Source organism: Bos javanicus, chromosome 2 (genome assembly GCF_032452875.1).
Source record: "Bos javanicus breed banteng chromosome 2, ARS-OSU_banteng_1.0, whole genome shotgun sequence".
Classification (NCBI taxonomy): domain Eukaryota; kingdom Metazoa; phylum Chordata; class Mammalia; order Artiodactyla; family Bovidae; genus Bos; species Bos javanicus.
Window position 1 is genome coordinate 132,227,609 of NC_083869.1, and position 12,482 is coordinate 132,240,090.

A 12,482-nucleotide genomic window follows, 5' to 3' on the forward strand; every position below is an offset into this window, starting at 1 on the left:
ACAGATCATCCCTTTAACCTGCAGTGTCCAGGAGACTATTGACATGGCCCTCTGTGATCCAGTGGGCACATGCCTCCAGCTGTCCCCAGAGCCCTACAGAGTATGTGTATGAAGCTCCTGGATATGGACAGTGTTTATATCTTCCCGTATTTCAACTTGACTCAAAGATTCAGAACGAGAGTAGGGGAGGGGGAGTTAAGGAGTTTGTTGTTTAGTCACTAAATCATGTCTGATTCTTTGAGACCCCAGGGACTGTAACCCACCAGGCTCCTCTGTCCATGGGATTTCCCAGGCAAGAATACTGGAGTGGGTTGCCATTTCCTTCTCCAGGGGATCTTCTGACCCAAGGATTGAACCCACGTCTCCTGCATTGGCAGGCGGGTTCTTTACTGCTGAGCCACCAGGGGAGACCAAATGATAAGATGCATCAAAAGGTACCTCCCGTACGCAGCAGGCTTCTTAAACCGGGCTTCCTCTCTCCCTGTGGAGGAGACGCTAGTCCCCTGGGTCCACGGTGGGGAAATAGGAGGATCCCTGATCTCAGCTGCAGGTGCCTCAGGCTGTGACCCCTTTGCCCTCCTCCCTACCCCTGGGGAGAGTACAGAGAAACTGTGCTGCAATGTCCTACCCGACCCTGTTGAAAACCCTTGTTAATGGCTCCTTATTGCTCTGGGGAGCAATCCAGAGTTGGCCAGGGCCGCAGGGTGTCCTGTATGTCTGCAGCCTCATCTCATGTCACCCGTGCTTCCGGTCCTCTGGGGCCCCGTCCTTGCTGCCTCAGGGCCTTTGCCCCTGCCGTTCCCACCTATAGGAACGTTTCTCCCTGTGCCTTATCTGTCTGCCTCCTGGCTCAGCCCTCAGCTGAAATATCACTCCTCAGAGAAGACTGACCTGGCCCCTGGACCTCCCAGGGGTTGGGTCCCTCTTTTATATTCTTAGCCAATGAACGTCTCTTCCATTGCACTTTCACGTAATTAATTATGCATGCAAGTTCACAAACAGTTCACCTTAGCCGTGTTATTGGCTGCATAATGATCTCTTCCACCAAGTTCCGGAAAGTTCCAGAACCGTGTGCGTTTGTTCCCTCTGTGTTCCTGACACCCACCCCAGTGACTAGACACAGTGTGTGCTAAGCCGTGTCAGTCGTGTCTGACGCTCTGTGACCCCATGGACTGTAGCCCGCCAGTCTCCTCTGTCCGTGGGACTCTCCAAGCGAGAATACTGGAATGGGTTGCCATTTCCTTCTCCACTAGCACATAGTAGGTGCTCCAAAAATGCCTCTTGGGTGCATTAAAGTATCAAGCCTGGATATTCTGATCCCAACTCCAACACTTCTGATCAGTACCAACATCAGCCATTTCAGGGAGATTCTTTGACAGTCTTCAAGAGGTGGCAGCTACAGAGCTTAGCATCACCGCCTATCCTTTATCTTCCCCCACACCCTGACCCCCCACTCCATGACCCTGGCCTTGTCTGGCAGGGGGTCCTCACCCGTGGACCTGCTGGCTGGGGGTGCCGGTGCTCTCCGTGCAGAACTGGGGCACGGTCGGGGCGCAGACAGCAGGCAGCTGGACCCGCACAGCCCCACTGGGCAGCGTCGGGAGCTCCGAGGAGGTGCTGATGAACACGAAGACATTCTCCATTGGGGCGATGGTCCCCAGGTTGACCACAAAGAGGATCCGCTCCAAATCCTCGTCCAGAGCCACCTTTCCTGGTTGGCAGGAAGGAGGGATAATGGAACATTTGCAGAATGGTTCCTACATGCCAGGCCTGGAGTCAGGGGCCGTGAGCTGCTTCTCTCTCATCCCCTCTAAGCTTGCTGTGTGTTGGGTTAGAGGAGCTTGTGCGCTGATGGGAAAACTGAGGCTTAGCGTGGGGGCGCAATGAGTTCGAGTTATTCAACAAATAACTAATTTCTTGAACCAGGACCTGAACCTACGTGGGTCTGACGTCAGGCCTGTGTACTTTACACTGTGCCCTGCCGGGAGTGGGAGGCTGGGACCCATTCACCCCTGATGGAGGGTGACATCTCCATCTTCAGACTCTATGTCCCCCTAGGATTTACACTGGAGCGTCTCACCTCTCTCAGAATCTGTGCTGTTTCTTTTCATCGGAAAGGCCCATCCCTCATTATTTCTTAGCCCATCTTATCCACCCACCCAGCCCCTCCACGAAAACCTCCCTGGTCCCAATGTGGCCCCTTCTTTTCCCCCTCTGACATGATCTGGACCATTTTTGGCATGGCCACATTCAACTTCCTATCGTAGTCACTCCCTGGCATGCCCTAGCTGTTCTTCCAGGCTGGGATAAGTCCTAAACTCTTGGGGGGCAACTTTGCATCTTACACAGCATGGGTGTTCAAAGATTCTTGAACATCAATGATCAGGTGAACAAACTTCATTTCCATCACAGATCCAATGGTGAGAATCTTTTATATCATATGATCCTTGGTCTGGACTCAAGCCTTGGCTCTGCCACTAATATGCTCTGTGGCCTTGGGCTGGGCACTCCTGCTCTGAGCCTCAGTATCGTCCATAGCAGGAACCCACAGCCGTTGTGTGAGTACTGACTCTGCACCAGTGACAGGGATGAGCGTTCTGCACGCTCTTTGTGAGATTTCGATGGATTATTAGTTACATTTTACAAAGCAAGTCTTCATTTCTTATCTAAGCTTGCAAGCGACAGGACTGGAAGTCAAATCCTGGTATGACTCATTCTACAACGTCTGAGCTTAAATGATAATATGCTTTTCTTGTGTTTAGAGATGTCTTAAATACCCTTCAGTTGCCTCCTTTGACCCTTACCACTCTTCCCAAGTGAGAGGAGAAACAACTGCCTGTTTTACAGACAGTAAGGTGAAGTTCAGAGAGGTTAATTATTGGGCCACGGTCGCACAGGATTCCCGACTCTTAGTACAGTGCTCTCTCTACCTGATCCCACTGCTCCCCTTTCGGTCTGCATGAGACTTCAGCCTCGCCCAGGTCCCGCCACAGCCCCTCCAGCCCTCTTACCTGTGACAGTCGCAGCTCGAATGCCGGTGGCCTCAAAGTGGCCACCCTCTATTTTGGCTTTGTCCTTGATCTGTACCGTCACGACACGGTCCCCAATGACCGCCTCAAAGCCGATCACCGTGGTGTGCTCGTCCAGGGGGTACACGAAGAGACCTGGCGGAGCAGGGCCCGGGGTCACAGGGTGACCCAGCGCCGCTCGGCGTGCCCGCCCCCCGGATGGAACTAGAGCCCCTGGTCTGCCGTTTGAGCACACCATGGCGCTCACTGCCACTTAGAGGGCTCCCGAGGGGACTCGGGCTGGCTGCCCCCCGATAGGATGCGTAGAGTGGCGGGTTAGTAAAGGGACCGCTGCTCCCCTGTCCCAGCCATTTCTTACTCTGTGCCATGCTGCAAGCTCACCACGACCACCCAGCACTCTGCCCACCTGCCCCACCCTCGTGGCCCCAGGGAGTAGAAAAGAGAATGAAGAGACCGAACCTCTAAAACAGGCAGCCTCATCCACCCGCTTCAGGGAGGAACTGCACTCACCGCGGGGCAGGTGCCAAGATTCGCCCCCCGGTGGCCCTGGCCTGGGGCTGGTCTCTGTTGAGTCTTTGGGAGAAGGGGGCGCTCATGCCTATGTGGACCCTGAGCCTCTGAGAAATGTCCTGACCACCTTCTCCCCAGAGCATCTGCCTCCTCCTTCCTCCCAGGTTTTAGATTCCCCCATCCTCCTGGCTCCACTGGTGTGGCCAGGGTTTCTGATTTTTCAAGAGAGAGCGGCAATCTGGATTTCTATGTGAGCTGTTGTGTGGGTCTAACAAGACACTCCTGTGTGGTGGATTATCACCCGTGGTGCCCAGGAGCTGGTCTTTGGAGGAAGAGGACTAGGGTTCTAATCTGAGCCCTGCCCTCTGCCCCAGTCTGGTGACATTCAGCATCTCGAAACCTCAGAGCCCTGTCTGAAAACGGGGATGATAGAGTCAAACTCAGGGTCATTGTGAAAATGGGAGAAAGAGCCACCATTCACTAAGCTCCACTCCCCATAGTGTGCGTCCTACATTTTTATGTCTCAGGGCAGCGCTTATCAGACTTTAAGAAAACACGAGTCACCTGGGGGAGGGGGGCGGGTCTGGTTAAAATGCAGATTCTGATTTAGTAGTTCTGGGGCAGGCCGAGATTCTGCGTTTCTAACCAGCCCTGGGTGATGCCGATGGCTGGGGGAGCACACTCGGAGGACCGAGGTCCTATCTCATTTAATCAGCCCACTAACCCAGGGGCAGCACAGTGGCAGGACCATGGCGAGCTCTCCATAAATCCCAGTTTCCCATCCCTCTGAGCCTCAGTCTCCTCATCTATAAAATGGGGGCACTGGTTTTTCCACACATGGAAAGCTAAAGGACTGTCTTAAAGCTGTTCAAGTAACACAGTCTCTTTGGTTCCCCGTCAGTCTCACATTAAGCTGTCCTCTGTAGGCTTCCTGAAACAGAGGGACAGGATCTTTGTTCTGCCTGCAAGATTTCTGTGGGGAGGAAAGTTTCCCTTGTAGGTTTCTTTTGGGAACTCAAAGGATTTCAGACACTCAGGTCAGGTTGGAGGGTGGGTGCCCCAAGAGGTGAAGTTTGGGAGTTAGGAGGCCCCCATCACTGTGAATGAGAAGGGATGCGAAGCATAACTATCCTTTATACAGGACCTTCCTGGCCAGGCTTCTGGTAACTCCCTTCCTTACATGCAAAGACTAGAGCACAATTTACAAACAGCCCTTGCAGGGGAACGTCGGTGCACACTCCTGACTTCCGAACACTGATGATTCACATTCGCAGACTGTTTTCCATTCCACGCTGCCCTTCCTCACGCATTACCTCATCTGCTTTTCCCTCAAACCCTGGCATCCAGAGAGACACAGGAGCATCCTGACATCGAGGAGGACTGCGGCTTCCCCAAGGTCACGGGGACGAGAGCTATGCTTAGCACTGGGAGCTCCGGGCCTCCAGTGAGTCCACACACATCTCCTCCTGTGAGACTCCCTGGGGGATGTGGAGGACTGACTATCTGACCGGTGGGCATGATCTGTGGACATCAATAGGGCTGGGACAGGGCTGGGGCAGAGCCCAAAGCTGGCTTCAAATCCTGACATGACTTGCCCCCAGCTTTAAGACCTGTTGGGCAAAAATGGTATTCCTACTTTGCAGGTGGGTAAACCGAGGCTCAGAAAGGTGACGTGACTTGTCTGATGTCAGCTGGCTGATGCATGTCAGGACGGGGGATTAAGCATGCCCGTGGCCCTGGGGAAGCCCCCGCAGGGACCCTTACCCTGGAAGGGCTGGGCTTCCAGGTTTCCATAGGTGAGGGAGGCGGTGAGCCCCAGAGCGTAGCCGCTGACGAAGGAGGTGACGTCGGACGCGGTGAGGGGCAGGGCCGCCCCTGTGATCTGGTTCAGCAGACCCGGCATCTCGCGGGCTACTCGGCCTTCAGGACCTGCAAGAGGTGGCAAGGCAGGAAGTGGGGAGAGGCCCCCCGCGCCACCATGCCGCCCGGCTCAGTTATCCCCCTTCAGCCTCCACAGGCAAGCAGAGCCTCATTCTCTCCATTTCCCCCCAACCACTTCCCACAGTGATGCTCGACCACCCCTCGGAAGAGAAGGCGTGATTATGCCCTCTGTTTTCACCTCCCAGTAGAGGAAATGAGGCCTGCAGACACGAGGCCTGGCTGGATTCACGTGGGTCTCCCACTTCCACCTCATCCCTCAGATGTGACCTGGGTGCTCTCAAACCTTTGTCCGTGCCACACTCTACCTGGAAGGCTCAGTCCGTGAGCCAAAATAAACCAGCCACGTCCCACTGCCCTTAGGTGTCAACTCAGGGCCCCCTTTGCAGGGAAGCCGGTCCACCATGCCAGGCTTCTCACAGAGCATAGCTTCTCTCCTTCCAGCAGTCTGTCAGGATTCATCCTGTCTCCATGAGATTACGTTACTCACGTCTATCCTCCCCTTTAGGAGAAGGAAATGGCAACCCACTCCAGGATTCTTGCCTGGAAAATCCTGTGGACAGAGGAGCTTGGGGGCCACAGTCCACAGGGCCGCAGAGTCGGCCACACTGAGGGACCAAGCAGCAGAAGCATCATCCCCTTTGGAGAGCGCGCTCCTGGTCTCTTGGTGCTTTGCATGGCATCCTAAGTGCTGACTGAATAAGTAAAAGCGTGGTTGGGAACTTCCCTGGCGGTCCAGGGGTTAAGAATCTGCCTGCCAATACCGGGGACACAGGTTCGATCTCTGGGCCAGGAAGATCCCACGTGCTGGGGAACAACCAGGCCCACGGGCCACAGCTACTGATGCCCACCTGCTCGACAGCTTGTGCTCCACCACTAGAGAAGCCGCCGCAGTGAGAAGCTCCTGCAAACTGCACCAAAGAGGAACCCCGCCCTCGCTGCAGCTGGAGAAAGCCCGTGTGCAGCAAAGAAGACCCAGCACAGCCAGAAACAACAAAAAGATGACTGTGATCACGCCAACACCAGTGACTGCCGAGCGCATTTCAGGGCAGGTGCCGATTCTCTGTGAGGTTCCTGAGACCCTCCCAAGCAATCACCTGCCTTCGAGGGGTGGGGGAAGGAGCGGGAAGAGAAGCCGACCAAAGGTTGCGGATACAAACTTGAGGTCCTTTTTGGGTCTTCTTCTGGGTGATGGCTGCGGAAGCCGCAGCGGGCTGGTAGCCTGTTGCCATTTATTTGCAAGGCTGTTCTGTGACTGCTGATGACCCTGTCTTTTCTCTGAGAAGGGAACTCTGTGCTTTTCCATCTTCCTTGTGTTCCCAAGCAAGGATCCTCAGGTGCTCCCACCCTCTCTGCCGGCCCAGGAGTATTGATTTAATTAGTGGCTCCAGCCCAGACAGCTCTCAGCCCCCCGGCATATCTGCAGCATGCTGACTGACAGCAGGAGGCAGATAAGGAGCCAGGAGAGAGGGCTGGATTCCCAGCCGCCTTCTCCCGGGAGTTCTGTCTCAAAGCCCAGGGCAAAGCCGGGGGCAGAACCAGATGGTGGGGCTCCTTTCCTGAGAGAATCACCTCCCTGGCCCTCCACACTCCTTCCCTCCACCTCCTCTTCCTGGTTCCCTCCTGTCCAGAAGGTTGATGGCAAGCCAGCCCCCAGATGTGTGGGGAGCTTGAACTTCAGCTTGGGTTCATCCTGGGGTGGGGGGTGGGCTTCCCCGATGGCTCCGTGAGTAAAGAATCAGCCTGCAATGCAGGAGACACAGGAGACTTGGGTTCAGTCCCTGGGTCGGGAAGATCCCCTGGAGGAGGAAAAGGCAACCCACTCCAGTATTCTTGCCTGGAGAATCCCATCAGAGGAGCTGGCGGCCTACAGTCCATGGGGTCACAAAGCGTTGGACGCGACTGGGAGACAAAGCATGCATGCACAGGGTGGAGTTTTGCCAAGGGTGCCCCAACCAGCCCAGTCATGCCACACCGCCCTGTGCCCACCCAGTTTCCTGGGGCCACTCTCCCCCAGGGAGTGGGGCTTGGGTGACGGATGTCGCTAATGCAGGCAGACTCACTGAGCGCTGATCGTTTCCCATTTGCCCTCTTGGAAAGAGTGCACTTGAAATTCTGCAGGGTCTACTTCATGCGTCATCTTTATCAATTCCTCCAGCATTGATAGGAATCTACTGTATTCTGGGTCCTGAATTAGCCACTGGGGATGCAAAGATAAGACACGGCTCCATCCTCAAGGAACTTACAATCCTCAGTTAGAGGGGACGAGGAGTGGGGGAAGTAATAGAATAGCATCAGTGGCTGGAATTTGTTGAAAATTGAAACTGTGCCAGGCACACCTATTATCTCATCTAATTCTCACAACCTTATAAAGTGCATTGCTTTGCAAGTGAGGACATCAAGGTCTCAAAGAGGTGTGTTTGTTTTTTGCACAAGAGTTTGGGGCCCCCCAAGGACATATGGGTGCCAGGGATGCGTGGGTGGGACTTTCTCCTGGAGGACCCCAGGGGCATCCCTGCAAGAAATGGGGACCAGCGCCAGGAACGCTGAGCATCATCCCTCCAACCATCCCAGCCTGGGGCTCTGGTGGGCATCACCCAGGAGACACCTCGTGGGGAGGAAGGCACCAGCATCCCCTGGACAGTGTGAGAAGCCAGGCTCGACTTCAGGAGCAGAGCGGTGTGAATTGGTCCAGAGAGTGGCAGGGGCTGCTCTCAGTGGGTCAGTGTGTAGCCAGGCCCTTACCCTCCTCGTCTTCTTCCTGATTGGCCAGAGCACCTGTCTTTCCCCAAACTGCTGAGATGCAGGATCTGGAAAATGGGCTGGTGAGGTGAGAGGGAAGGGAAAAGGGGATGAATGGACTGGCAGAAGGAATGGGAGGGGCCCCTGGACCTTAGAGGAGCCATGAAGAGAGCAGCGGGTGCAGAGAGGGTAACAAAGAGGATTTCTAAGCGAGGAGCCACTTTAATCCCTGGCTATTCATTCCCTCTTTTATAAAACCAGGTGAGGACTTCCCTGGTGAACCTGTGGTTAAGACTCCGTGTTTCCAATGCAGGGGGTGTGGGTTTGATTCCTGGTTGGGGAAGTTCCCTGTGCTGTGCAGCACAGCCACACACACACAAAGGAAAAACAACAACAACAAATCCCAGGTGAGTGGAAGGGCCAATAGGTCCTATTTCCCTGGCACTGAAGGTTAAACCGAGTAAGCATAAAGTACCCAGCACAGTGCCTGGCATGTAGCAGGCACTCAATAAATACTTGTAAAGTGAAATGAACGAATGAATGCGGGCAGTCTCCCAGGGACGCTAACCTTTAGTGCTCAAATACGTGCTGGGCAGACGGTGGAGAACAAGGCAGATGAGGGATATGAACTAACAGAGGCTACAGATCCCAAATACAGCTGCAAGCCAACAGATTCAAAACCCAAGTCCTTGTCTCTGTCACAGCTGCCTCCGGCTTGTCCCGCAGTGATGTCCACTCCCAGTAAAGCCGCCAGAGCAGTCCTTAGAAGCCATGGATCCAGTCATGTGGTCCCAGAGTTCGCCGCCCTGCCAGCTCTCCACGCCCCTGGAGACCCCCGATCCAGGCCCCACACCGGTTTCCTCTCTGGTTTCCCCACTGGTGACTCTGCTTGGCTCTTCCCCCACTGGAGAGCTTTCCAGCTGGGTGTTTCCACTTCTAGGGATGCTTTTCCCCTAGCTCCCTCCCTCCTTCAAGTCTTTGCTCAAAGGACGGCTTCTTCTTAATCCTGGGTTTAAACTTGTAACCTGTTCCCCCAGCTTCACTTCCAAACCCTCATCCTGCTGTTTTATTTTCCCCAAAGCACATATTACTAACATACTCCATGTAAAGCATTTATTATGTTTATTGCTTATCGTCCGTCTCCCCGCACGAGGGCGAATCCTGGGGCCTGTGTTTCTCACCGATACTTCCCGAGCGCCTTGAGGAGTGCTTGTGCTGTTAGTAGGTGGTGAATAAATAGTGTCGAATGAATCAATCGATACGTATGGTCACAGGGCAAAGCCGGCCATTTCCGAGTTTCCCATTTTTCCAGGGGACGGAGAGATATCCCCTGACCACCAGGTCCAGGGCAGCTCTTCAGGGAAAATGTTGGAATTAAATCCATCGTTTAGGCTTCCCTCCCAGAGCTTATCAGTCAGGGGCCCAGATACACCCTCCCAGCCAGCACGGTGGTCCCGCCCGTCTTTGAACAGACCATCCACCCAACTGCAGAGGGTGCTCTGTTGTCCTGCCCTTGAACCAACCCCCGGCCAGCTTCTCCCTCTCCTAACCGCCCACCACTTGGCGGCCGGCAGGCTCCTTGACAGGCTGTCTGTGTCCTTGTCCGAGGACCTGCTTCCCTCCTTCCAGCAGGGGCTGCTTATTTCTTGCATCCCCCAGGTTGGGAGGCTGACATCTCTCGGCTACATCCCACCCGCTCTGTGTTGCTTGCCATCCTCAAGGCTCCAACCACGCCCTCCTTTTAGCAAACACTTGGCCCCAGGCTCCTGGCTTCCCTGCTCCCCAACCCCTGCCATCACCCAAGGGGACTTCAGCTGCTGTGGGAACTGTGCATGCAGCGTCTTGGGGTTTTATCCTCCAAATCCCACATCTCAGGAGCCTCTGCTGCCACTCCAGCTCAGCCTCCCATTGCCATGCAGTCCTTGAACTTGAGGCACAGCCCGTGGTCACTCCATCTCCAGAACCTGAGTCACTTGGCACTTTTAAGAGCAGCTTCTCAACACGTCCCAGCTCTTTCTTATTTGTTTTTTTCCTTTGCAGTCATCACCCTCGGATAGACTGTATCTTCTGCTTCTGTATTTGTTTAATGCGTCTCCCCAACTCTCTAGATGATGTATAACCTCCAGTGAGGGCAAGAATTTTTAGCTTGTTTCTTGGCTCTGTCTGCCACCCAAAGAATATTATGGGGTATAGTAGATATTCAATAAATATTTGTCAAGTAGCTGAAGTATCATTGCGAGTGCTTTATGTATACTGCTTGGCAAAAAAATTCATTCGAGTTTTTCTGTATGAAAACTTGAATGAACTTTCTGGTCAACCCAATACAATGAGGGCAGCACCCCACAGAGAGCGGGCTATAGTCCATCAGATCAGTCGCTCAGTCGTGTCCGACTCTTTGCGAACCCATGAATCGCAGCACGCCAGGCCTCCCTGTCCATCACCAACTCCCGGAGTTCACTCAGACTCACGTCCATTGAGTCGGTGATGCCATCCAGCCATCTCATCCTCTGTCATCCCCTCTCCTCCTGCCCCTAATCCCTCCCAGCATCAGAGTCTTTTCCAATGAGTCAACTCTTTGCATGAACTGTGTACTGTTCAGTTTGCATGGCCAGTGTACTGGAGTTTCAGCTTCAGCATCATTTCTTCCAAAGAACACAGTCACCAAGAGTTGGTTGGACATGACTGGGAGGCTAAAACACCACCACCAGTTCAGAAGCAGGTACTCTTACCATCCATGTGCTACAGATCGAAAACACCGAAGCTCAGAGAGGTGAGGCAACTTCCTTAAGCCCACCCAACCTTGGGCTGGGCGTTAACCAAAGCAGAAGGACCAGAGCCCAGGTCCTTAACTGTGAGGCTACCCTGCCTCCTGCAGGAAGCGTCTCCCTGAGTCTTGGCACTTCTGCCCACATCCTCCTGACATCCTCTGCTCTCTACCCCCATGGGGGCAGCAGCTTCAGTGTTCTCTCCTGGAGCATCTCTACCAGCTCCTACCTGCTCCTTCAACCTCCAGGCTGATTTCCTCCTAGTCCCCTCTGCCATCTCATAGGTACACATGCAAGTGTGAACACACACACACACACAGGCACACACGCGCCTTCCCTTTCCCTTGAGCTTCGCGGCTCCCCGTTGTGTCTGTCCTGCAGGTTAAACTCCCTGAGCAGCACTCAAGGCTCCTCCCCACCAGCTCCCTGCCGCCACCCGAGTCAGCTCCTATTACGTCCTGCGTGTTCCCTTTGCTCCAAACACACTGACCTTCTCACCATGCCCTTCCTGCACTGGAGCCTTTTCCGGCAATGATCATGACCTTCCTCTCTGCCTTTCAGAGTCCTCTTCACCACTCAAGACCCACTTCCCCTGTCACCTCCTCCCCAAAGCCTTCCCTGACAACCCAGCCCATCAGACATGCCCTCCTCGGGGTCTCCACAGTCTCTGGGCATTGTCTGCCACCTCGCACATCGTGGAGCTCTGTAACTACCCATCTGCAATGGCTTGTCTCCTCCTGAGGGTCGTGGGCACAGGAAGAACAGGGGTGCCCCTCCCCTTTCCTGCGCCCCAGCTCCCTGCAGAGGAAGGGTCTGAAATGGAATCATCTCCTAGGGTCATCAAGTGCTTTGCGATCATCGCTAATGCTCACACACACCCTCACATTACAGGTAGGGAAGCTGAGGGTTAGGGATCTGGAAGCCAGGACCACATGGCTGGTGAGGGGTCAGGATGGCTGAGATAGGAAGCAGCCTTCCTTGAAAGCCTGTACTTCAGGATTTCCCTGGTGGTCCAGTGGCTGAAACACCATGCTCCCAATGCAGGGGCCTGGGTGCAATCCTGATCAGGGAACTAGATTCCACGTGCCTCAACCAAGAGTTCAAAAGTGAAAGTCAATATATTAGTTGCTCAATCGTGTCCAAATCGTTGTGACCCTGTGGACTGTGGCCCTCCTCTGTCCACATGATTCTCCCGGCAAGAACACTGGAGTGGGTAGCCATTCTCTTCTCCAGGGGATCTTCCTGATCCAGGGATCAAACCCAGGGCTCCTGTCTTGCAGGCAGATTCTTTAATCTGAGCCACCTGGGAAGCCCTGAGTTCGCACACTGCAACAAAAGGTCCTGAATGCCGCAATGAAGATTAAAAATCCTGCCTGCCGCAAGTAAGACCCATCACAGCTAAATAATTCAGTAAATATTAAAAAAAAGTGCACCTGTGCTTTCCCTTCCCCAGCTGCTTCACGGTCCATGCTGAGCACAGGGAAGGGGAAAGGAAGGA

General features: G+C 54.3%; 1 protein-coding gene across 5 annotated transcripts in view; it reads right to left on the reverse strand.

The window, feature by feature from the left end:
* The window catches only part of VWA5B1 (von Willebrand factor A domain containing 5B1), a 62,252-nt gene that overhangs the window by 48,359 nt on the left and 1,411 nt on the right, over positions 1-12,482 (reverse strand). For all 5 annotated transcript variants that reach the window (XM_061394415.1, XM_061394440.1, XM_061394430.1 and 2 more), the window contains exons 2-4: positions 5,304-5,468; positions 3,012-3,164; positions 1,492-1,711 (exon numbers count right to left, since the gene is read on the reverse strand). In XM_061394415.1, the coding sequence (XP_061250399.1) occupies positions 1,492-1,711; positions 3,012-3,164; positions 5,304-5,442 (512 nt within the window). In that variant the 5' untranslated portion in view covers positions 5,443-5,468. The remainder of the gene's footprint in view (positions 1-1,491; positions 1,712-3,011; positions 3,165-5,303; positions 5,469-12,482) is intronic.